The 24214-nt window shown below is 42.2% G+C and overlaps 12 protein-coding genes across 12 annotated transcripts; 5 read left to right on the top strand and 7 right to left on the bottom strand.

Moving 5' to 3' along the window:
• The first annotated feature begins 2617 nt into the window (after positions 1-2617).
• BDB00DRAFT_809781 (uncharacterized protein) lies at positions 2618-3180 on the top strand. Its single transcript, XM_053122507.1, has 2 exons — positions 2618-3045; positions 3128-3180. The coding sequence occupies exons 1-2, from the start codon at positions 2821-2823 to the stop codon at positions 3167-3169; spliced, it is 267 nt and encodes an 88-aa protein (XP_052982544.1). The 5' UTR covers positions 2618-2820; the 3' UTR covers positions 3170-3180.
• A 671-nt stretch (positions 3181-3851) lies between these two features.
• Positions 3852-4642, bottom strand: BDB00DRAFT_140536 (60s acidic ribosomal protein-domain-containing protein). The gene is made up of 4 exons (XM_053116223.1): positions 4602-4642; positions 4412-4478; positions 3987-4233; positions 3852-3889 (listed from the first exon to the last, which is right to left on the bottom strand). The coding sequence occupies exons 2-4, from the start codon at positions 4475-4477 to the stop codon at positions 3876-3878; spliced, it is 327 nt and encodes a 108-aa protein (XP_052982545.1). The 5' UTR covers position 4478; positions 4602-4642; the 3' UTR covers positions 3852-3875.
• Positions 4643-5392: 750 nt separating this feature from the next.
• Positions 5393-8677, bottom strand: BDB00DRAFT_953234 (uncharacterized protein). Its single transcript, XM_053129613.1, has 11 exons — positions 8563-8677; positions 8383-8485; positions 8253-8300; positions 8090-8176; positions 7687-8000; positions 7561-7580; positions 7240-7420; positions 7020-7149; positions 6857-6937; positions 5957-6747; positions 5393-5882 (listed from the first exon to the last, which is right to left on the bottom strand). The coding sequence occupies exons 1-11, from the start codon at positions 8596-8598 to the stop codon at positions 5685-5687; spliced, it is 1989 nt and encodes a 662-aa protein (XP_052982546.1). The 5' UTR covers positions 8599-8677; the 3' UTR covers positions 5393-5684.
• A 716-nt stretch (positions 8678-9393) lies between these two features.
• Positions 9394-10439, bottom strand: BDB00DRAFT_809787 (uncharacterized protein). Its single transcript, XM_053122508.1, has 2 exons — positions 10251-10439; positions 9394-10077 (listed from the first exon to the last, which is right to left on the bottom strand). The coding sequence occupies exons 1-2, from the start codon at positions 10387-10389 to the stop codon at positions 9641-9643; spliced, it is 576 nt and encodes a 191-aa protein (XP_052982547.1). The 5' UTR covers positions 10390-10439; the 3' UTR covers positions 9394-9640.
• A 1513-nt stretch (positions 10440-11952) lies between these two features.
• BDB00DRAFT_758714 (uncharacterized protein) lies at positions 11953-12929 on the top strand (the record flags this gene model as incomplete). Its single annotated transcript, XM_053119079.1, has 5 exons — positions 11953-12149; positions 12243-12293; positions 12361-12489; positions 12556-12730; positions 12816-12929. 5 exons carry the CDS (start codon positions 11953-11955, stop codon positions 12927-12929), a joined length of 666 nt encoding a protein of 221 aa, XP_052982548.1.
• Positions 12930-13307: 378 nt separating this feature from the next.
• BDB00DRAFT_869582 (uncharacterized protein) lies at positions 13308-14622 on the bottom strand (the record flags this gene model as incomplete). Its single annotated transcript, XM_053126618.1, has 4 exons — positions 13308-13509; positions 13585-13646; positions 13722-13847; positions 13933-14622. The coding sequence occupies 4 exons, from the start codon at positions 14620-14622 to the stop codon at positions 13308-13310; spliced, it is 1080 nt and encodes a 359-aa protein (XP_052982549.1).
• Positions 14623-14894: 272 nt separating this feature from the next.
• Positions 14895-15771, top strand: BDB00DRAFT_809802 (Yippee/Mis18). The gene is made up of 4 exons (XM_053122509.1): positions 14895-15064; positions 15164-15207; positions 15294-15402; positions 15471-15771. The coding sequence occupies exons 1-4, from the start codon at positions 14966-14968 to the stop codon at positions 15549-15551; spliced, it is 333 nt and encodes a 110-aa protein (XP_052982550.1). The 5' UTR covers positions 14895-14965; the 3' UTR covers positions 15552-15771.
• Positions 15721-16255, bottom strand: BDB00DRAFT_758817 (uncharacterized protein; the record flags this gene model as incomplete). The annotated part of the gene is made up of 3 exons (XM_053119089.1): positions 15721-15836; positions 15930-16045; positions 16185-16255. 3 exons carry the CDS (start codon positions 16253-16255, stop codon positions 15721-15723), a joined length of 303 nt encoding a protein of 100 aa, XP_052982551.1.
• A 160-nt stretch (positions 16256-16415) lies between these two features.
• On the top strand, positions 16416-18226 carry BDB00DRAFT_809812 (GTP-binding protein YchF). Its single transcript, XM_053122510.1, has 4 exons — positions 16416-16437; positions 16525-16696; positions 16791-16879; positions 16965-18226. Exons 2-4 carry the CDS (start codon positions 16531-16533, stop codon positions 17904-17906), a joined length of 1197 nt encoding a protein of 398 aa, XP_052982552.1. The 5' UTR covers positions 16416-16437; positions 16525-16530; the 3' UTR covers positions 17907-18226.
• Positions 18081-19975, bottom strand: BDB00DRAFT_809813 (centromere protein Chl4/mis15/CENP-N). Its single transcript, XM_053122511.1, has 7 exons — positions 19636-19975; positions 19518-19563; positions 19366-19419; positions 19209-19291; positions 18919-19104; positions 18500-18835; positions 18081-18407 (listed from the first exon to the last, which is right to left on the bottom strand). Exons 1-7 carry the CDS (start codon positions 19864-19866, stop codon positions 18087-18089), a joined length of 1257 nt encoding a protein of 418 aa, XP_052982553.1. The 5' UTR covers positions 19867-19975; the 3' UTR covers positions 18081-18086.
• A 331-nt stretch (positions 19976-20306) lies between these two features.
• On the top strand, positions 20307-22255 carry BDB00DRAFT_140976 (Cut8 six-helix bundle-domain-containing protein). Its single transcript, XM_053116224.1, has 7 exons — positions 20307-20602; positions 20684-20863; positions 20958-21073; positions 21098-21190; positions 21278-21398; positions 21475-21607; positions 21777-22255. The coding sequence occupies exons 1-7, from the start codon at positions 20563-20565 to the stop codon at positions 21979-21981; spliced, it is 888 nt and encodes a 295-aa protein (XP_052982554.1). The 5' UTR covers positions 20307-20562; the 3' UTR covers positions 21982-22255.
• Positions 22256-22486: 231 nt separating this feature from the next.
• BDB00DRAFT_809819 (uncharacterized protein) lies at positions 22487-23887 on the bottom strand. The gene has a single exon (XM_053122512.1). It carries the CDS (start codon positions 23663-23665, stop codon positions 22529-22531), a length of 1137 nt encoding a protein of 378 aa, XP_052982555.1. The 5' UTR covers positions 23666-23887; the 3' UTR covers positions 22487-22528.
• Between the last annotated feature and the right edge of the window lie 327 nt (positions 23888-24214).

Here is a 24214-nt window from a genome sequence, read left to right on the forward strand (position 1 = left end):
AAAATATCTTTCAATGAATCCATTGCTGGATTGGGATACGCAGAACAGACCATGCGGAATTAAAACTCTTTAATGACATACTGTATAGTGTCGTTCAATTAACTAATGAAGAGAAAAACGAGCTTGTTATGAACTTTGATTAGAATGAATTTTGTTGATAATGTTAGTTACATGGGGAAAGGACAGTGCTTACGTGATTATTTACAGCGGCTTTCCATTAAGATTACCGTCAGCCATGTCGATCCTTTTGATGCTACCATAAGAAATAAGAAAGCAAATAGATTCAAATGTAAAACCCACCTTCACTTTTTCTAGTCAATTCCAGATTCCATCACGCTCCTGAAATCAGTGTTTTTACCTTCATTATCCTCATCGTGCCCCATCGGCCATTTTACTTTGCACAACTCCATCTGCCTTGTATGCTTATCGCTCAGTAACTAGTTATCTAGAATCTTTCGGGATAGCCAGAGTGAATGCAACGCCTCTTTGCCCGGTATCAACGCAGCGTTATGTAATTGTAAAGCAGCTACAGCTGCCCGAATTGCTGGATGCAGGAGGTGACAACAAAGTTCACTGACGATAAACATCCCAGGAACCAATCAAAATTTCATTCAGTCAATGAGTAAAATGTGATAAGCATACAGCGATTCGTTATACTACCTATGAAGCAAGAAGCATGTCTTGCAAGACGAATGCTTTGGTTTTCGAGTCGAGGGAGCAGCAACTTTGGCAATGAATGGGCTCTCTCTTCCATAGTTGTTACGTTTTTCTATTCAAACCATGCGCCGCTTACATTTCATGCATAGCAAATACTCATGCTCATATGTGAAGTTCGTTACTCACAGCCTCAAGTACATTTCCGATGTACTCCGAGAAAAGACTTTTTAGACTGCCTTGATCACGCTAATTGATGCTGGCCTCATTCAACTCCTTATATTCTTGGCGCAGCATCTCTGGCTTTGCCGATCTCTCTTCTCAACAGGTGATGATGCTGTACCGTTTAAGACTATTTCATATATCTTCAGATGATAATTTTGTAAACGACAAGTCGATGTAATCCGCATTTTGTACTTGTAAAGAAAGTTAGCATTATTCTGTCGCGCTTCATTGAAAAAACAATCTTTGAGAGCGCCGCTTCTTTATGAGCTTTTAATTAAGTTTGAAGACTAAGCCGTTAATCGTTGTTACTATGCTCTCGTTACACGGTTTTCTCTCACAGCAAAAAAAAATAATGATAGGGTGGGGTTTCTTTGTCTTGCTGAATTCACATTGGTGTTCTCTCTGGGCTTCAGATCCGGCTTGTGAATGAAGGGTCCTGTTTTGATGGTGAGAAACATTGCATGTTCGATTTGCTTTCAAGCGTTCCATTCATGCTTTGGCGAGAAACCATCTTGGAAAATGCTATGTGCTGCTAAGCTACTTGTATAACAATGCTTACAGGGATCACAATAAAAGCTGGTCAGGCATTTACTAAAAATTTATATTGCAATGAAAGAGGTGTACTTGGATGCATCTGCGGGTCTTTTTTTAAGCAGGTTTTTATTACAACACTCGTGGCGGCGAATTGATACACTTCATTATAAAATGACTATGGCTATTGTAGCTGCACCACTTGTATCTAGGGTAATATACGTGCGTCCACCACTCTGTTTCAATACAAATAATTGCCTTGAGTATACTCATACACGACCACTATACGCTGAAAAGTTTGGTGCTGTATCGTGGCAAGTGTAATAATTTATTTTTGCTGTTACATCAAGTACCAAGTGTAGTGTATGCCCCCGGATTACATTTTTCACCTGCTGTATTTGATCTATGGAAGCAACTCTTGCATCGAACGACAACCCAAAAACCTTCGCTAGTTTGCTTTGCATTAGTCGGATGCACTTGTGTCTGCCGTTTATGATAGAGCGTAACTCATTAATTTTGCCACCAAACTGCTTTACACGGTTATTGTCCGTGCCTGCTTCACTGCTACTAGAGACAACTTGCTACTATGAGACAATATTTCATTCTGTAGATAGAGACGCTGTTAACCTTGCTGGTGCCACTATCTTTGTTTCTCGCATGCATGATTTAAGTCTCGCTCCGGTTGCATATTATAATGATAGTTGGTATCAATTAAAGTACATAGTAGTGGCACATGCAAACAACAACGAAGACTGCCAGTAATATTGGCAATTAACAAAACAACGACCGCAGCATTTTCTCCCTATGAGTCTGTATATCGTGAGCAAGATGCGCTAGATGTCGCTCAGATGTCGATCAGATGTCGATCGAAGAGAACCAGCAAGCAACAACATTCGTACATATTCTTATCGGAACACTTAACTGCAGCACATCAGTTTACTTTCAAAAAAAGCAAGTAGTTGACCACGTGTAGATACATGATGACCTTGTTCTCGCTGCAGCCGCAACAACCACACAGTGGCAGCGATTGATGAGTAAAAAACATAGACAGTCTGTTCCCAAGTTGTAACTATAATGTCTTGTGTATCAGCGCAAGAGTTGCTTTAACTTGTTACTGAGTAGGAAGCCAGAAGGGTCCGCATAGGCCATATTCAAGCTGCTAAGAGAAGATTGAGCGTTGCTGAAATGGAAAAGCGCTCGCTTTAGCATAAGAGTATGCAGGGCAACAAGATGTATCGTGCATCATGAACATTCTTTATCTTAAATATATCTTTTACATACTTCCTACATTATACAACTTGCTACAAAAAAGAGCTATCCTGCTGGAGTCAAAGAACTCGAATCTCCGAAACGGTCTTCTCTTGCTTTTCCCCCTCTTGTTTACAGCTCAAGAACCACCAACACTATATTATGCCATTGTCCAAACCACCACCACCGCCACCCAAACCTACATTTGACGAGTTTTCGACTCCCAATGATTTCAATGACAAATTTAAACGAAAAGAAACGACAAAGTACATGAATCCCTGTGCTCTGGAAGAAAAACAAAGCATGAAGTGCCTGGACCAAAACAACTATGACAAAAGCAAATGCGATTACTTTTTCCTACAGTACAGGGAATGCAAGAAGAAATGGGTAACTGATATTTCCAAAAAAAAAAAGATACATACTTATATAACTACAGTGATTCCTTTAACTAATTATTATGCCTAATTAGTTGGAGGAACGTCGTCAATTACGCAAAGCGGGTCAATTGTAATAAACAAGCTTTATTTAAAAGAAATATATGAATAAGTCAAAAGGAAAAACAGATGGAGGGTGAAAAATGAGGAAGGGAAGGAGAGGAAGACTACCATGGTTTGAATTGGAGTGTTGTATAACCACTTGGTGGTCCTTCTGAGTATAATTAATCCAAGCATATTATTTAGCTTGGACAAGGGCATTTACAAACAAAATGACACCGTTACCACACGTCTTAGAATTCTTCATTCTGTAGCTTCTTGTTTCAATATATCCAAAAGCTACATTTCATTCATGAAATTTGTCAGTAAGTGAAGGTTACCAGCTTCTATCTCAGTAGTTAATATTCGACACACTTCAATAAGTGCATTAAGATGTAAGCCATCATCTGTTCCAGACATGCTTAGAGCATCATACTGGCACTAAATAACCGTCGCTAGGGGGCATCCCTCTGCTTTCAAGCAAGCCATTCCTCAATGTTCCCGAACACCACATTTTCACATAACAGCCATATTCTTATCCCGGGCACCATACATTCAGTAACCATATCGATCGAAAATCACTACGATCCAAAAGCAATGACCTGGTCCACTAGCCCATCCATCTTTTCCAAACGAAAGAGCACATGCATTCTAAACAAGTTTCGACGTAAAGAGTCTGATATGTTGTTGGTTTAACAAGATGATGGGTGTTTTTTAATCGTAGAAACAATCTTGACTACATGTTTAGTCGAAAAGACCTATAAAAAATGACACGTGTAAGTTTTTTCAAAGATACAACAATCCATGCAACTTATAATTTGACGAGTCGTGACAAGCAGTTATGTCAAAACTTACCGAAGCCCATGTCTTCATCAGACTCTTCCTTCTCTTCTTCCTTCTTTTCTTCTTCGGCAGCGGCCTCCTCACCGGCACCACCAGCAGCAGCAGCGGGACCAGCGGCAGCGGCACCAGCACCAGCGCCAACGTTGAAGATGAGTTCCTTAAGGTCCTGACCCTCAAGAGCCTTGGCGTAGAGGTTGAACCAGATAGGCTCGATTTCGGTCAAACCAGCAGCCTTGGTAAGAGTCTGGAGCTTGTCAGCCTAAGTAAATTTAAAAAAAAAATAGGCAATCGTGGGCGCATGGTAAGCATTTTGTTTACATCGTCTAGTTGCTTCCGTATAGACAAGCCGTGCGAAAGAAAGTATGTTCCAAAGAGAGTGACGTGAAATGTCTCCACAAGTGCAAAATTAGGAAAAAAAAGATAATAATTTAACTTACAGAGATTTCGACGTTGTCATCCTTGAGGATGAGGGCAGCGTAGACGATGGCAAGATCCGAAGACATGCTGTTTAAAGAAATATTGGTAAGAGAATTCAATTGTCAATACGCTATTGCCATAGATGTAACGGATGGATGGATGGATGGATGGATTTTTGATGGGGTGGATGGCTTCATGTGTTGGACCTACGTACGCGATATGGCAAAAAGAGGCTGTTCCTTGGATTCAAGGCTTGGGTAATTTTGTGTATAGTGCTCGTCAACCCCGCCAATCAGAAAGCGGAATTTTCATGTCGTCTACTGAAGCCTATACATCCTCTGGCAGCAAAACATGATCATATTAGGAAAAACGTATTTGGCAGATATACAGTAAAAATGCAAGTATATGAATAATCATTATGCATCTAAGCTGTATATCCTCCAAGTACTTTGCTTAGATACTTTCAAATTCTTTATACAGTTTTGCAATTTTCAAATTAAACCAACTTTGGTGTTTGAGTATTAACATGTAATGTTTTCTATTGAATTTTTCGAAGGTGGATTTTCGTTTACGTTACTCTTTTATTTTTACTAGAAACTCAATATTTTGTAATATATCATATAAGATTAATTATGCTATAATGTGCGCTACAACAAGGCCGCATACATGATACGTACTTGTTCACTTTTTATAGTAAATATTTAGGCAAGAATGTCATAGATCTATATCTGATAGGTAAGAGTTACTAGAAGGATGATACTGTACCAGCAAAATCGATAGCTCAATGCAATATACTATGTTAAGTGAGTTGCTTGCTCTAGTGAAATAAACACTGTGAATTATATTGCTAATAGCAGAACATGTAACTATGTAAACCAGATACAAACAGCCAGATCTTATACGCGTCTTTGGAAATTTAAAGCTGTATAGAATGTGTCGGTAGGGTGTGTGTAGCAGACATTTGTTGAAAATCCTGTTGAAAAAAACCGTGTCTATGTACACTATTATGTAGCTACTGTATGCACTCGCGACAAGATTAGAGGATGCCATGACCAACAGCTTTCTTTTAAATGGTTGAAATCACAAGGTGTGGTTCTGAGAAGCAGCGAAATACAATAATGTGCTACAGAGACAATGTGTTGAATATTATAATAGCGACATTACATCAGCATCCACGGCCATAAACTTTGTGCTGTACATACTGCTTGCATCATGCGAACCAGCTCTTAAAAAGGAGTATGATACATATTTATTACAGTGTAGTGGTTTTCCACAATAGTGTCGTGTATATTATTAAGGCGAGGTCGTCGTCGTCTTCTTTTTCTTTTTGCCATCCTTGGACTTCTTCTTCTTCTTCGTGCCACTGCTGCTACTCGAAGCTTTCTTATTTCCTTTACTCTTTTCCGACGGACTCGCTGTCGCCTCAGGACTCTCAGCAGCTTCATCTAATGTTTCATGGTGAAGATCAGTAGCACCGGTACTATTTGTAGCCTATTACATCGAAACCAAATTTAATTCACAATGTTTTTGAACAATGGAGATCAAGTTGTTGATAATTCTTTTACCTGTGGTTCACTTTCTGTGGTATCTGCCCAGAAACCGTCATCTTCTTGTGTTTTTTGCTGTTGCCGATCATCCCACGACCAAGGATTCTCACTGTCGCCACCAATCTCTTCATAACTTCCAAAGCCGCCACCCGTCACGAGCGGAGACGCTGCTGCTGGTGATCCCTCAAGGATATCTGGTTCCTGAAAGCGATCGTCCGGGATTGGAGCTGGCGAGAAGGCATTGTCTTCATCTTCGCTGTCAGATTCAACCCGAGCTTGTCGCATAAGCAACGAATGGCTACGTTGACGGTGGTCATGAGACGTGGAGCCCCAGACACTGCTCAATTCGCTATGAAATACTGCAGGCGAATGCTGCTGATCTTCGTCGTCTTTGTCCTCCTCTTCTTCATTAAAGTCGTCATTGTCATGGTCGCTATCCTTTGCTGTTGCTATCTGCCGCACATCCGGTCTACCGTCAGCACTGGATTTTCTGGTGTTATAGTATTCAACAGATTCAACGTCTTCATCCCCGGCCACCATTGGATTGCCGTTATAATCTTCGTTATCGGAATCTTGTTTTTTGGGAGCAGTAAATGATGGTCCTGTGTTGTTGTTATCTGTTGTATCTTCTCCAAACCAATCGTCTTCCAGCTCGCCGGCGTCGAATTGGTCAACTGCAGCAGGCATCCGATCTGAATCTGATACAAGTGATCCTTCACGTCGACGACCTCGGACAGGGGCTGTAGGTGGTGGTGGTGTTTCTTTTCGAACAAAGGATGGCGATGAAGGAACTTCCAAAGCGGGCAAACCTATTACAGCATCAGAAGATGTAAGCAATTTATACTACCAGTAGGTGCCTTATCTCTCTTTCAGTCTCCATCCAGTATCCAAAGAACGCAAATAAAAAGATCCACGTACTATCCACAGCAATATCCTCAAGTTCTTGGTCCCACACTTTCTTCATATCATCTCGTTGTCTTGCTAAATGAGGTTCCGACGCTATAGACAAATACATTTACAATTAGCTATGTCCCTTTTACTTTTCCTCCTTTTTCCTCGTATATATGAGCGGGTACTGTACGTTGATCAAAATTGTCTTGGCCTCTCCTACGTTGCATTACATCAGGAACTTTATCATTGGTATCAAGTGTTTCTAATGTATCTACTATCTCAGTAGCTTTCAGTTCGAGTTGCTTTTTGAAAGTTTCCATCTATAGATTACGGTAAAATAAAAGCCCAAAGCGTTTTAGAATAATAATAAAAAAAGATGCTTCAACGCATAGACATGGACGCTTTTATACCTGCAACTGGAGGAATGGGACACCGAGGTAATCGTAGATGTACTGTAATCCCAGTCCCGTTTTCATGCTTGCTTCTGCATAGCGTATCAAATTGGGTTTGATGGCTCCCTTTTCGATTCTTTCTTGATTATGCTGATAGAGTGTAGCATGAATTTCTTCCAAGCTGACAACACGTTCCGCACTATGATAGCCAATTTCTATGTAATCAGCTCTTCTTTGGCTCCTTTCAAAAAAGCCTCGTCATCTCCCTTTTTCCCTTGATAGTTCTTTGAGCACGGGCTGATGTATATATACCCTAAAACGTGGCTCACACTTACCCACCTCTTATCCGAAAAGTTTCCCTGTTCCAAACAATTGAATGATTTTTTGTCATGTGAGCTCTCTGGATGCCCGTAAACAGCTAAATAGATCGCAGAAGACACAGAAAGTAAACAGATATGCACTTACAAGTACGAGAACAGAAATACTTTCGGGAACATTTGGCAATTCATTGTTTACATAATCGAACGTCCATGGCTTGGTTATATCAAAAACAAAAAGAGCTGCATGGCTATTCCTATAAACGTTTACTGTGCTTGCATCTAGTCCAAGGTCTGCTGCTGTTGATGATGATGCTTCTTGTTGCACTTCTTGTTGTGATTTTGGTGTTGCTGTTGGTGCATTATGCTCGAGTTTGATGCCTGTATCCGTTGTGGACGGCGTCTTGTTGTGAGCTTTATCAACCACGTCCCATACTTCGACTTTGATGACATCGTTTGAATCTTTATTTTCAAAAGAGGTTTTAGCCAATGGCCGCTTTGCATATGCATATACAGAATGCTGACCTCTTCCTCTCTCTTGGATTAAGTACCTTTATATTGCCAGGGTATGTTGGCCACCTGTATTTCTGGTGTAGAATTGTATGCGGGATCAAACTCTGCCCCTTGAAGCCGGTTGACTATATGGCGGGATATATACACCACAGTTAGTGATTGGTTACAGCGCTGGATACAATTACGAAAAAAGCTTATTACACAAGGTCGATTTGCCCGTCATGACATCACCGCGTACCACGATTTTCACTAAGAAAAAACAAAGCTCATCCATCAGCAAAAAGCAATGTCTAAATTATTCTGTTTCTTAATGTCAATGTCCGATTCCTACTATTATATTGTACACCTCTTCGAAAAGCTGTGCTCATTGTTTTAAAGGTGTTATGCTGCTGCTGCTGTTGCTGGTCAGGTGCAGCAGGTGAACCAGCTGGTTCCTGGATTTATATGTTTCAGTTTTTTTTTTGTGTATGTTTACTATAGCTTCGCGTGAGTGTGAGTAATATGCTCTTACCTTTTTACTTGATCCAAATGACCAAAGGAAGCTCATTTTGAGGAGGGGATAACAAAAAGTGGAGAAAGAAAGAAAAGTGATTTTCGCGAACTACCATCGGAACACAAGCCGAGCTAATGGGCGCCAGTGATGCGCCTGACGTCTCTTGTTGTGTCTCCTATATTTTATGCGTGCCCGCATAGCAGCAACCCGGCAGACTTTCGCGGGTAACCATGGTAACTTTGGCTATGGCATCATTCGTAACACGTCAGACTACTTTATTAATACTCCTTTACAGTATCTTTTATAGTATACACGGCCGTCTGTCAAGATTACTGCCGTATTAAACATTCACTAGTAGTAGGTACAAAAAGTAGCATACCGCCGCCAACAAGTAAAGTAGATAATAACACCTAAAGTGGCGGAGGCGTCAGCTGCTAGCGTACTATATGATATCACTGCTGCCTGTATTCCACTGACATCATCACACTATGTAGAATGTTTATGTATGAGCTTTGTATTTCGATTGCACCTTTTGTATTTACTGTAATCATGACCATCTTTTACGATTTAGCATAAAAAAACGTACAATTTGGTTTTAGCGCAGCCAATGAGGTTCACGCTCAACGAACATGTGCCTGGATAGATTCTAATGACCTCCAGCAGCAAGCAAAATTTTATATGATATATAGGCTACATTTATGCTGGATGTAAGGCACAATGATCTAGAGGACAAGAAGCCATACTTGTCAATCTACAATAGTATGTAAATCCGTTGTTGTACAAAAAAGTCAATTTCAATGACATTTCAGATAACTTATCTCCATAAGTAGCTATTCATGTGTTATATGAATAAAGAGCCATCACACATCATCATCAATTCATGGCAGCAGGTAGAACTGGTGGATATAGTGACAGGTGTTTTTTATTGATTTAAATGAAATGGCAAAAACAAAGAGACATAGTGGGTAAGTTGTTGTTGATGGGGGTAGAACGACAAAAAATATAGTAGTAGGATATATGAGTATACGGCAGAAATGCATGCCTGTTTTTCTCTAACAACGAAACAAAGGAAAAAAAAAACAAAGAGTGGCAATTGTTATTTCTTGTCTGCCGTGGCAGCGGCGGTAGCGTTGGCGTTGGCGTTGTTGGCGGTGCGAGGACGCATAAACACGTGTACATGTGGCAATCGCTTTACACTCTGAGTTTCCGGAGGATTTACAAAATAGACCCATTCCCAGTTGTTGCTGCCGTAATGCGACTCGAGGATCTCCCTGACGTAAGGCTCGCTCAATGGCTTTTGAGACCATATCAAGACATGCTTGGTGCCTGGCTCGGTGGAATAAGGAAAGTCGTTGGGAAGCACAATATAGTGTGGACGCGTTGGATCTGCTGGTTCCTCGGTTGGGAAATGGAGCTTTTCGGACAACAAAAAGTCCTCAATGTCCTTGTATTTCGATAGCGTGGTCTCGGTCCAGTGACGATACACCCGTTGGCCCTCACGGTTGCGTCGAAGTTGTTGGACTTTGTTGTTGGCTTTTTTTTTCATTGAAGTACATGGAAATTATGAATAATTAGATGCGTATCGTAGTGGTTTTTTTTCTCCCTCTACTTTGGTTGTTGTTGGCAGGCAGGTAGATGTGATATCACAAGATACGAGCCATCCAACTCCCCTTGGTTCCGTGTTACGTTCAGAAGACACAACTTACAGACTAGGTGGCGAATCTCATTCCAATCGTGCACTTGATCGCCAAACCATTCGTCGTCGATGGGCACAGCGGCGGCAGCACGGGAGGAAGTAGCAGTAGTGGTGGTAGTGGTAGTTGTGGTTCTAATACTGGGTGACATTGTGATACACAAGGAAAGAAGAACGAAAAAAAGCTAGGATGTCTCAAAAAAATAATTCAGGGTGTGCTTAAATACGTTACTCCCCTTTCAATCGGCTTACATAAGCCGGCCCATTCTGGTGTCCCTGTTTGTGTACATTCTCTCTCCTAAAAAATACCTACGCTTCCAGGCCCTTTGTTGAGTCATTTAATTTAAAACTTTTGGAACCATTATTGTTGTTGTCGGGTTGTTACAAGTTATTGTCACAAATGAGCACGTTTTTCTTTACAAAAGTTCAATCTGAAAGGTGTACTTTTCGTGTAGCAGGCCACAATCTTGCAGGCTAGGTTGTATTGGTATTGTTCATTATCTGGAGTTACTTCTCCTTGATTGGCTTGACTCTCACGGCAGCTACTAAAGATTGTTTGCTGATGATGATAGTTTTTCCTTTGAGATCTTTAAGCGGCAAATCGACCCCAGATTATGGCGGAGCCATGGTAACAAAGACAGCCACGATTGGCATGAGTTCCAAAATTGCCACTTTTTCCGCGGGGAAGGTTTCTCCGGGGACTGCAGGATTCTTGATTCTTACATTCACAGTTCTTTACCCTTCTGATATGTACAGGACTGTGAATTGACAATAGCGCTATAGTGTCTTTATATACTCTCTGTTATTTTAATGTGCGACAGATGATATTTATTTGTTCTTGCTATCATAGCTGTACCATATCCATTGAAAGGCGAGGACCAAAGCATAAAAGTGTTTTGGGCATCTTATGAAGCCGTCATATTGACGTTATCAACGATGACTTGGTCTCTTTCACAAACATGAGCTCGTCTTTACGATCATCATGGGATAACGCAACACATCAGCAACTACAACAACAACAACAACAACAACAACAGTGACTACTACCACTGTCACTACTCTTGTTGGCCACATACTTTACAACTTGTGCTTTTCGTTGTAGAAATAATATGTTGCATTGATGGATGATAGCGATCTCGGGCGAACAAGCTTATTTCTGTTTCCAAAGCCCGTTCTTTTATCGCTGTTCCTAATGTTCCACCCAAGAAATGCCACGAAACACCTGTGGGTGAGTGATAACTGTACTTTACGCCTGATTGGTTTTACCGGTAATCTTAATTTTTCAAGCCGATAGGCTGGCAACTTGAATCAACTCCAACAGACACCACACAGACATATCTCCACACAAGCCAAAAAAAAAAAAAAAGAAACCGTTCATTCTAGCAAAAAAGCATTTATTTCTCTCTTTGCTTTCCTTTTCTTTTTTTTTTCCCACACACCTAGCCGAAACCCTATTTTCCTTCTTCTCAATGAGTGAAGCAGCAATACGGGACGATGATACGAGCAACCATAACTCAAATTCAACAATTGCACATCATGTGGACTCGTCCATAACACAACAACACGACACAGACCCGCTATTACAAGAAGATAGCAACAGTAGTAGTAATAGTAATAGTAGCAGTGTGGTGCCTTCACAACCAACAACAACGACAGAGACCCAGGATGACACTTCATCATCATTGCGCGACCCTGATATTGACGATAACGTTGCAATGGACAACTCAACAGAACCCATAATTCCAGAACGGAAACGGAATCAGTTTTCATACAATTCAAACGAGCTTAGACGGCGGCATATCGGGAAAACTGCTGCTGCTACTTTTGGAAAAAGCGAGTCGTCGTCTGGTACAACGACACGAGCAGAAACGAATACGAGTGGAGGAGGAGGATTCTATGAATGTAATATATGGTAAGAGAGAGGCTCTTTTGTATGCCTCTTTGGCGAGAAGGATGAGCTATTAATAACCTTTCTTTTTGTGTGGTTACAATCTGGAAATTAAAGCTTCGATACGGCAACACACCCGGTATTGACACTGTGTGGCCATTTATTTTGGTATGTGTAAACGACATTTTAATCACAATGTGTGGCACTGTTCTGAACTCATCCTGTTATGCATTAGTTGGTCATGTCTTGCACAATGGCTTAATGCACAATCGCGCAATCCTACCTGTCCTGTATGCAAAGCTGGATGTGGTAAGGATAAGGTGATCCCTATTTACGGACGAGGACGAGAAGAAAAAGATCCAAGGTAAGGTATCATTGAGAGGGGCTATTCTACACGGTATGCTTATGTATATACTGGGGTTTTTTTTAGGAATGATCCATCGATACCCACACGCCCAGCAGGCCAGAGACCACCCCCATTACGAGACCCAAACACACCGGCAACCTCGTTCTTTGGACAACCATTCCGAGGAGCCATGTATAACGCCGGCAGCAACGTTGCGATCTCTGCAGGCATTGGCTTATTTCCACTAGGCATTACTTTGGTAAGTGGGCAAAGGACGACGAGGGGGGGGGTGTTGATTGACGAGAGAGCTGTGTTAATGCTTCTTTGGGCTATGCTATCTGTAGAATATTCCGGCAACATCCGGTGGTCTGCACGGACAAAATGCACAGAGCTCATTTTTATCGCGATTGATCTTGATGGTCATCATTCTGTTCCTTGCTGCGATCATATTCTATTAACCAACAGCAACACCAAAAAAAACAAAAAACCAAGCCGCGTAATACTATCCCCTCTTTCCAGAAAACCCAATTTTCTTCATTTTCTTTCATAATTGTACAAAAACTAAAGCCGGAGAACAGAGAGATCAATTATCTGTATACAACATGTTGTGTGGAACGATGTATTTATATATGTAGTACTATATTATTACGATGCAGGAAAAAAAGAGAGAAAGGAATAGGAAGCTAGATAAGAGTTGGTTTTGTAAGAGACAAGCGGGAATACTTAGTGTTGGGAAAGGAGGGGGAGACTGTGTGTGTGTGTGGACAATGGTAGCCGATAGACGATTGCACTTGCAGGTGCGTGATTGATGGTTGACCAATAGAAGATTATTTCCTTCAAGGCAGGTTGTGAACGTTAGGAGCAGCAGCACCTGCTGCTTCATCCACCTTGAGTTGACCATTGCGCACCGACTGTGACAGCTTCTGAGCTGCAGTCATCTTCTTCTTGCTCTTCTTTTCCTTCTTCTGAGGACGTACCACCGACACCGGTACTGGTGCATTGTGGACAAGGAATGTGGACACGCTACCCATCAACAATCTAATCATAGCGAAGAGTGTCAGAATAGATATCAATGCTACTCATAAAAAGAAGCTCTGTAATTTTCTGGGTTACCCTTTGAAAGCGCCTTTTTCTCGTGAACCACATACGACCATGGTCAATGGCAGGCTATAGATCTATATACTTATTCCATTAGAAAATATGTATCGACCGGGAAAGAAGTAGTAGCAATAGTAGTATGGAAAACTTACCAGTTCAAGTAACGATTCTTTTGTTTGGCCGGCAATGGAATAGATGACAATTGTGATATTGTATAGTAACATCTCCTCCAACTTGGAGCGTACCTTGGATATCAAATTCTTGGATTTACGATCCATCTAATTTATATACACCATACATTCGATCAGTCATCAGCTCTTCTTGACGTACTATGCATCATGCCTCCATCCATCCGGACTTTACCTCTTGCCAGAGACGGTACTTTTCATCATCATCCATATCATCAATATCCTCGTCCGGAGTGACGACGGTGGCGACATGGACCTGGTCACCATCACGAAGCATAGTGCCCAGTGCCCAGTTCATGGCATACATGCTTTCTTCTCCAAAGTCGCAAGCCATCATGTATTTGCGCGACTTGACCACCGGCTTGTCCGGCTTCTGGCCATAGTGGAACGTGACAATGATACGGTCTGGTTCGGTGACAGTGGTCGGTGGGTCCGAAAACACCAATTCTGGTGGACGTGTCATGATGGCTGCCACTGACTTTTTACGTTGAGGTGTATAGCCGTCTTGCTGTTGCTGTTGCTGTTGTTGTTGTTGTTGTTCGTCCAAAATAATTTGACGGTTAAGTTCGGTGGTTCTGAATAATTCTGGGTCACGTAAAGCAAGGTCGTCTTCATAATAGTCGTCGTCGTCTTCGTCACAGTATCGCACCGTGCGTCGTCTGGGCGTGGTGTTTCCACTACTACTGTTGTTGCTGTTGCCATTGTTTTCGGACGAGCTGTCGTCGGACGAATAGTCATCATCAGGACCTAGAATTTTGTTGGGATCTCGCTTGTCGAGAATAACGGCTTCTTTGACTCGTCGGTCCTCTTCACTGTCTCGATTCAAGTCTTCGATTTCTTGTGCTAAGAGTGCATCGAGATCCATGGTTTTTATGTCAGTTGTAGTAGTTAATGAATTCAATAGAAATGCCTGAGTGTGGGAGAGAGAGAGAGAGAGAGAAAGAAGAGATATGTATAGAACCAGAAAAAAGAGTAACAGGGCTGGAACTTTAAAAAAAATGGGATGTGTGTGTGTGTGTGAGAGTCCACACACCATTGCGGCGGGTGCGGCATTGCTCAAGCAGCCAATCATGTGGTCTGGCCCAGTATAGCACGAGAAACGCACACACACACACTGTGCCCACACATAAAAGCACATATTGAGGAATTTTCTTTTTCTTTCGACTCTTTCTCGTTTCCCACAAACAAACACAAACCACATCTTTGTTATGGGTTTGATGTATCGAACGTTTCTTGAAGGCAGCGTTGTCTATGCGTGTGGCAAATGCAGAACCCACTTGGCCACGGACGAGTATGTGCTGTCAAGGGTAACATAATTCACATCTTTGTCGACCGTTTATACAGAGAATAAATGAGCATATTATTAATAACATCCCATGATCATGAATCCGTGTGTGTGATTATAGCAATTTCAAGGCAAATATGGAACGGCATATCTTTTCCATCAAGTGTAATATAATAAACTCACAAATGATCAATCTGACTGGCGGTACATACCATACGTCATCTGTACTCACATACATAATGACCGATTAGCGTGAATGTTATGCAGGGTGATGAGCAAGACAGAGCCATGACCACGGGATTACACACGATCAAAGATGTACTGTGCTCCAAGTGTAAAACCACACTCGGCTGGATTTACGTGCGTATTATACAATCACATACTTTGCAGTGATTTTTGACCTTTTTCTTTTGTATGCAACACAACAGGTGAAAGCGTATAATGATGACAACAAGTACAAAGAAGGCAAATGTGTTCTCGAAAGCAAACTCTTGGCCGAAGCGCATTGAAAAAAAGTAATGATGATACGGGCATGCTGGTGCGTGTACATATGTAAAGAGAAGCAGAAGAAAGAATGTATAGTAGTGTATATTATATATATTTACAAAACAGAAGCATAAACCAAGTGATAGATGTCGAGTGTGTGTGTGTGTGTGTGTGTGTGTTTGCGTATATGATTTACCAAGAATTGGCTTGTTCAACTTCCTCTAGTTTTTTCGCATGCTTGTTGACAAGTTCCACAATGTTGTCAATCTTTAGCTTATCCGTATCGAGTCCGAGCTTTTTGCCATCACCTATTTGGAAGGTTTTGTTGTGAATTATATATCCTATGCCTCTGTCTTTTCTACTATAATTCCCCAATAACCCATGGAAAAAACCACACATACGGTATACGACGTCAATGCGCGAAGGTGCCTGAGCATCGCTCAAGATAGTTGTTGTGATTTTCAATGCTGGATTCAATTTACGTGCTTCGTTGGTATTCACGCGATTTAAAAATAATCTAATAAAAATATTTATGAAATCCACAATAAGTCTTTCGAATGTTTCTCCTGGGTGTGTTGCTACGTTGGCTATGGCCGTTGTCAAGGAAGTTTATAGAAAACGTAGCAACGATGTTGCAAATTAAAAACCTAAATTACCGTGATGCTTTGGAGGCAGTGTTGAAGGGTGACAAGGACACCTTAATGTCATTAATATGGCGCATCAACATGGTAGTGAGTGAGAGTGTGTGTATACACAAAGGGAAAACTGTCAAAAAATTAGGCTGTGCCTTATACTTTGTTCTGACGTCAGCAGCCACCGAATTTTTTTTTTTAGATTCAGGCAAAAGTTAGCACTACTATATTATTATTTTTTTCTTCCAACTTTTTTTTTTTTTACATAGATTGAAAGGTAAAATTCTCAATCGACTTTTTTTTTTTCTTCAGTTAAATGTTTTAAACCAAAAAGCTTACATAAAAACCGATTGTGCCGAATAAGTTAGTCATGCCACCAAAGAAGGCCGTCAAAGAAGAGAAGCTTTTGCTTGGTCGTCCCTCCAACAACTTGAAGATCGGTGTTGTCGGCCTTCCAAACGTTGGCAAGTCGACCTTCTTCAACGCCCTGACAAACTCATCGGCTGCTGCTGAAAACTATCCTTTCTGTACCATCGGTAAGGGCTTTCTCAAATTTTTTTTTGAAAGAAAAAGTTAATGGAGAAAAGGGACTGAGCTAATGCCAACATGTCTCGGTGACGGGCAATATAGATCCGGAAGAAGCCCGTGTTGCTGTTCCCGATGCACGCTTCGATTGGTTGGTTCAGCACTACAAGCCTGCCAAGGAGATCCCTGCTTTCGTATGTATTTCCTTGTTCCTATAATTGACATTGGGATGCTGGGATTGACAATTACTGGAGGGACTCACGTATCGTTATCATGTAGTTGACTGTCATTGATATTGCCGGTTTGGTCAAGGGTGCTGCCAGCGGTGCTGGTCTCGGTAACGCTTTCTTGTCGCACATCAAGGCCGTCGATGCCATTTTCCACGTTGTGCGTGCCTTTGACGATCCCGATGTGACTCACGTTGAAGGTGACTTGGACCCCGTCCGTGACATTGAGATCATCCACGAAGAACTCCGTTTGAAGGACGAGGAATTCCTTGCCAAGAACGTGGCTGAATTGGGAGGCTCTGTCAAGCGTTTGGGCCATGGTGGCAATGCACAGGACAAGGCGCGCAAGGAAGAATTTGCCGTCGTTGAAAAGGTGTACAGTCACGTCAAGGAAGGCAAAGAAGTGCGTCACGGCGTTTGGACCAACAAGGAAATTGAAGTCATCAACACCTTGCACCTGATCACGGCCAAGCCTGTCATTTACTTGGCCAACTGCAGTGAAAAGGACTTTTTGCGCAAAAAGAACAAGCACTTGCCCAAGATCAAGGCCTGGATCGATGAGCACTCAAAGGGTGACTTGATGATCCCTTACTCGGGTGCCTTTGAGCAGCGCCTCTCGTTGATCGAGGACAAGGAGGAGCGTGAACAGACCATGAAGGAGTTGGGCGGTAACTCCATGTTGCCCAAGATCATTGTCGCTGGCTACAGTGCTCTGCAGCTCATCTACTACTTTACTGGTGGTCCGGATGAAGTCCGTGCTTGGACCATTCGTCGTCTCACCAAGGCTCCTCAGGCTGCTGGTGTCATTCACACTGATTTTGAGCGTGGTTTCATTATGGCCGAAGTCATGAAGTACGACGACTTGAAGGAATTCGGCAGCGAAAACCAGGTCAAGGCGAACGGCAAGTACCACCAAAAGGGCAAGGAATACGTTGTGGAGGATGGCGACATCATCTACTTCAAGTTCAACGTCACTGCTTCAAAGAAGAAATAGACTCCTTTCTCCCTCCCTGTTTTCTTTTTGTTGCCAACCATATTTCCACAACTACTCTTTCCATCCGCGTTTGTCCATTATACATAAAAAACAATATCTCTCGCCCACCTTAAAAAGAAAGAATAGATCCTCACAGGATGAGGTTAATACACTACGTTTTCTTTTATTATCTCTTGCAATTCATGAAAGGGTATGTGGAGTTTGTTGCCGTCTTTCGTCGACATTGCTGTCGTTGTCATTATCATCATCATCATCATCACCGAGTACTTCTTTCATAACGTTGTCCTCGGTAACATACAAAGTGTTGGCACCCTGGGCTGCCATATCAATCATCCATGGCGGCACTGGCTGTTCAATGATACCTCTCAACGACAGTTGTCTAAGACCTTCCATCACATTTCTCCCTTTGATCTTGACTTGTAATTTAATCAAATCACTGCCATCTTCTGCCGCTGCTTCTGCAATACTGGGTTCCAGCATGTCCTTCAATGAGTGGGTTATCTAATATACACAGTCCACCACCACAGCAAGAGAGAAGTTAGTAATCGTTCCTTTTTTTTTCAAAAACAATTCTTTCTCGAATATGCACTTACATGAATATTCAACTTCTCCAATCCCTGAACCACTTTGGTGCCGAATGTTGCTCTTGTCTGACTATACCGGTTCCTGAGCACGTCGCGATTTAAAGGTACCACACGACGTCGACGTTCACGTCCTGTCACATAGGCATCATCAGCCTCTTCAGATGCTGATCTTTTTTTAAGCTGTTTCTGAAGGTCGAGCGGGTTGGTATCGAACTCGTTCTCTCGCAATTGATTGATTGGGCCTAGAGAATTGTAGTTTTTGGCAATTTCAGCGATTTTATCGACGTCGTTGGTTTCGGTATTTCTTTCCACAACTGAAGTGCCTCCAAACACAAGTGCAACTGACTAATTTTTTTTATACAAAACGAGAACATTTTGTGAGTTTTGGGTTGTTTTTCGCGTTGTGGAAAAGCATAGTAGAGTTTTACCTGTTGAACGATTTGTCGAATTGCTGAACGGTTGGCTTTGAGCGCTGCTACATAGGGCGTGTCAGGATATCGGACGAGGTAGATCGTTTCCGATGAGCCTGGTAGTTCGTCGGAATCGGCCGAAGCGAACAGAGCGATTCGTATCCAATCTGTCTTTTGTTCTTCATTGCGCATCACAAAGACATGCTATACTTTCCTCCCAACTGCGTTAAGTAATCGATTACTCCCGAGATACACATGATATGAACAAGAAAATAAAAAGAGAGAGAGAGAGAGAGAGTTTTCCTTACACATTTGAAATACATATTTAACCGTTCCTGTATACGGTGGCATATCATCGAGCCATTCAATGAGAGTTCAAGCTGTTCTACGTCTAAAAATACAGATCGGTTTGTTAATAATGATGACACTCAAAACAGATTGGAAATAAATTGTTATATCCATTACCTCCTTTGATCTCCCACAATCTTGAGACTAGACGAACCCTTTTATGTATCATGGCTGGTTCAAGAGTAAAAAGTTAAAAAGACATCCTGGTGGTTTTGCATGATATAAACGTTTTCAAGTAGTTCACGATATAATAAGAAAACGATACATACTTGTCAAATCCAATTGAGCGACTTGGTACATTGTTAATCCGTCTTTCTAGAATTGACAAGAGATCTTATTAGTAAGTTGATTTTTCTTCAACATTAAAAGTCGATTGTTATTTTTTACCCAATCTCTATAGATCAAATCACACAAAGCAGCTTTCTTTCGACCGTCTTCATATTGTTTATAGTCGCCCCAAGTTCGGTGTGTGCTTGGTTTAAGTTTGGGATTGTTCCACCATTCTTTGACACAAGTCAACACATCGGTGTGGTTGGAACGGGTAAAGATAGCATAAACGGATTTGCTATAGGTGAGACGGTACAGATCTTGTTTGGAGAGTGATCTGGTGTTCAACATGGAGGTAAATTAGAGGGATGCGACTTTCTTGTGTGTAGAGAAAAGGGAAAAGAAAAAAAAAGAAGCGCGTTTGGTAGTAGAGCGCGAGAATTCACGCTGCACGTATGACTGGGGTTGCTTATTGCCATAAATGGGATTATTTTTTGTTTTTTCTTTTGTTTTTGAGATACAGTAAGATGGTTGCACGCCCACCATACTGAATAAGGTTTTCAACACCTTGCGTTGTGTGTATACACATGTTTACAGCATAATATCAATCAAATCTAAGTTCTAGGACGACGATGAGATGCTATATCTTACTTCTATGCATGTACTATCAAGTGTGGGACATGCGAACAAAACTTAAAAAGAAGACTGTAGCACTGCAAAGCATGTCTAGTAAGCATAAAACTACGCAGCGATATGATTTGCTCGATCTTTCTTCATTTTGATTCGTTTCACGAAACGACTGTGCGTATGTGTGCGTGTGTGCGTGTGTGTGTATAGTACGTAAAGTAACTGCTCCCAGTGTCTCCGATTCAAAAAAGAAAAAAGTCGGCTTTCTTTTCGATTCCGTTTCTCCCTCTCTCTCTCTCTCTCTCTTTTCTCTCTCCCTCTTTTCGTTTTTTTCCTTTCGTTCATCGCATTTTGACAATAATCCTTGTCGCTTCAATCACAACCAAATCAAATTAAAAAAAAAAGAAAGAACTCACTAGCATGACCTCACTTTATCCACCTCACAACGGAATGATTAAAGGTAAAGCAATTCCTACTGGAAATTGTATATATAAATTGCCTTTTGCTTATTGTATGGTGTTGCGTATGACTTTCTTGCTAGGCCGAAAACGCCGACTTTCCGAAGACGAAGACATGGGTGATGCCTCGGCGCCATTACCAAGCTCACCCCTTCGAAATCACCATCACCGTCCTGTTCTTCATGGCAACAACAGCAACCACGACATTAACAAACGCTACAAAACCGGCATGACGAAACAATCAGGCACTGCAGCCATGTTAGGTAAATTCCGCACATTGCTTGTGTGCGTTTGTGTTGTGTGTGCATGTACACCTGTAAAGTGTCATACTAAACTAAAAGCATGTGTTTTCAAAAGCTTCGCTGGACAAGGACAAACTCATTCATATCGTACACACGCTCTTTGACACGCACCCAGAACTACGACAAGACATTATGAACTACATACCAGCACCCAGTGTGCATACCGCAGCAGTTGTGCTCAACAACTTGGAGAAGCGTGTGCACGACAGCTTCCCCTATAACCGCAACGGTCCCTCTAGAAATGACTATACATTCTCACGAGTACGCGGTGCCCTTGTTGAGCTGATCGTACGTATCATCCCTCCACTGTATTATGCGCAGTAGCAGCAGCAGCAGCATTAGTATGATGATTCACTGACGCATAAGAATTATTAGGACACTGCCATCCAATACGCCGATCATTTTACATCATCCACAGCATTTCCACCACAGGCATTTGCATTCTTACACATGGCCACTAGCTTAGCACATCGGTTGCCGTTGTGGGACAGTGAAGGTAGAATAACCATTTCCTGTAGTATAATGATGAAAAAAAAAGTCCCTAAAACTCATGTAAACTAAACTCTTGCTAGAAAACAACGAACTTAAACGGGATTTGTACCGGGTTCTTGACGAGTGTTGGAAGTCAGCATCACGGTATGCTGCATCCAAGATTCGGGAAGGAGAGTCGTATAGCCTTCAGGCGGTGAAGGAGTGGGCCAAAAAGTAAGTAGCAGTTCAAGTAGTAATAGTAGCAACCAAGACAGTGGCTTCTTTTTTCCCCTTGCAACACTACACAAGACCCCCCCCCTCCCTTCCTCTCCTCTCCTCCTACCCAGACATATGCACAAGACGACTGACTGACTGATTGATTGATTGATTGATTTGGTTATAGTTTGGCGGAGCACAATCACTATACAGGAAACCTATTCTTCACGGAAGCAGTGCAGGAGTTTTCCAAACGGCTAGGATTCTTGATCGGACTGCCGCACAACGAAGCACCACATGACGCTCCAATATGCCATCACCCTGCACAAAGTGACATTGCTCGCTTGGCTTCTCCCCCACGCGTTGTTGGCTATGCTGATGCACGGAGATAGACTGACTTGGCTTCTTTCTTTCAACTCCACACGTTTACATCATCCGCACTACTTTCTTTTTTCTCTCCCCCAAACGAACCAAGCCCCCCCCCCTCCCTCCCACCCAGTGCTACCCATTATCCTATTCATCCTCAGTATATCCACACACACACACACACACTCTCTCTCTCTCTCTTTTTCTCTCTCAAGCCATATCTGCCTTCTCCCCTTTCGGTTATCCTATCTCTAAGCAACATCCACACTGCCACAATCACCCTTTGTTCGCACACAAACGCACGTGCTCCCTTTCAACATGATCACCATCCAACAATCACAACCCATCCACTAAAGATCTCGTTTCACACACACACACACATACTCGCTAAAAAGAACCAAACAAATGAGAATGGTTCAAGTGCTTCTTTCTCTCACTTCGTCTACAAAAGACAATTTCATCTCGCAACGACAACCACCCCTTTGTACTTTCATGCATTACTTTCCAACAAAATAAAAAAAAAACTCTCCTTGATGATTCTTTTTTTCTTTTCCAAAACTGCTTTATTCCTCTTCACGTCGACTCTTGTGCTACTACATCGAGTATTCGTTCCTTGACTCGACCAGCAACATTCTGTACAGCAGTTTCCATCAATGCATAGATCCCACTGAATGCCCCCAAAATACCAAATACAATGGTGACCAAAATGACAAACGCAACAAAGACGACGATGCCTCCCAGAGCAGCATCACCACTGCACGTTTTGAAATCTGCCACGTAGCACCCGTACCACGGACCATCACCACAACAGCAACACAGCCATGCTGCTGGGGATGTTGATGGGTCACCACCGGTCATGGGTGATGATGCTGTTGCACAGCAATACACCAGATAGATGATGCCCAGCATGGAGACACTGACCAGACCAGCGAGCAGATAGACACGGTCTAGCCACAGAATCGTTGGACCATGCCAATCGTCAGGATCTCCATGGTCACCATCGACACCACTGCCGCCTAGTAAGTAGATATGGACCACTTTGCACACATACGCCATGCCGATCGTGAACAGCAGGATCAGCAGAACCGTGATTGAACGTAAAAAGTAAGGATGCGATACGATAGCGGCAAACTTGGGCCGGTAGATGTTGTACCGGTAGCCGCACAGGTCGCAGGCAACATGTGATTCCTGTCGGGGAGATAACTCACGCCACCGGTTCAGGCAGTCAACATGAATGTACATCATGCTCCCCTTACATTTACAAGGTCGTATCAATGGGTTATCTGTATTTCTTTTCGTTGTCTTTTGTTTGGCTGTTTTCTGCTGTTGTTGCTGTTGTGTTGTTGATGACATGGTTGGATGGTTTGGGTATCGTTGTTGTTCTTGTTGTTGATCGTTGTGATAGTAGTTTCCTACGAGTTGATTTTCTTCGTCGCCGTCGTCTTCTTCTTCCTCTCCTTCGCCACAAATGCGACAGGATTTGGAGAATTCATCTGAATCGTCACTGTGATTGATTGCAATCGACACAATGTCTGGCTCAGCTTCTAGTAATGCTGCTGTTTCTTCTTTACGGATGTCATTGTCATTACTGTAATGGTGGTTGTTGCTGTTGCCAGTACTATTACTACTGCTACTGCTGTTGATTGAATAAGTCCGGAAATGGTTCTTGTTGTTATCGTTGCTTATGCTACTGCTGTTGCCACCTGCCATATTCTGGATCGCTGTCGTCGTTTCGTTGTTATTTTTTAAAGGCACGGAACGCAACAAAAAAGAAGGGGGGGGAGGTGTAGATTGTGGTGGGGAGGGTTTTACCGTAAGGTTGTATGATGATCAATGAAATAAAAGAAGGCAGAAAGCAGGAGCTTTATAGTGGTAAAAACCAGTGAAATAGCTGGAAAGTGAGGTATAGATGCACAATTGCTCAATTCCTGTGGCACTCACAAACATAGACGTCTTCTTTTTTTGGCTCCACCACTATTTGCCAAGTGTTCCATTCGGTTTCCTTATGCATGATAGATCGCTATTTGAAAAAACCTAGTATGTGGAACATGTATTACACCAGCCACCGTTTCCGTAAAATGCCAACGTATGACAAGGACCAAAGCCCTCCATTTACTAGCAACACAATACTGAACTTCGTCCATGTTTTTTTATTCTTATTGTGACAGCAACCCCCTATTAAATGCAGGCACTGTATCTTATCCTCTAATGCCATCACATATTGGAAGGTGACACGGTGTGTAATCGCACTATGATTTG

The sequence above is a fragment of the Zychaea mexicana genome (genome assembly GCF_025766255.1).
Source record: "Zychaea mexicana strain RSA 1403 chromosome Unknown BDB00scaffold_15, whole genome shotgun sequence".
Lineage (NCBI taxonomy): Eukaryota > Fungi > Mucoromycota > Mucoromycetes > Mucorales > Lichtheimiaceae > Zychaea > Zychaea mexicana.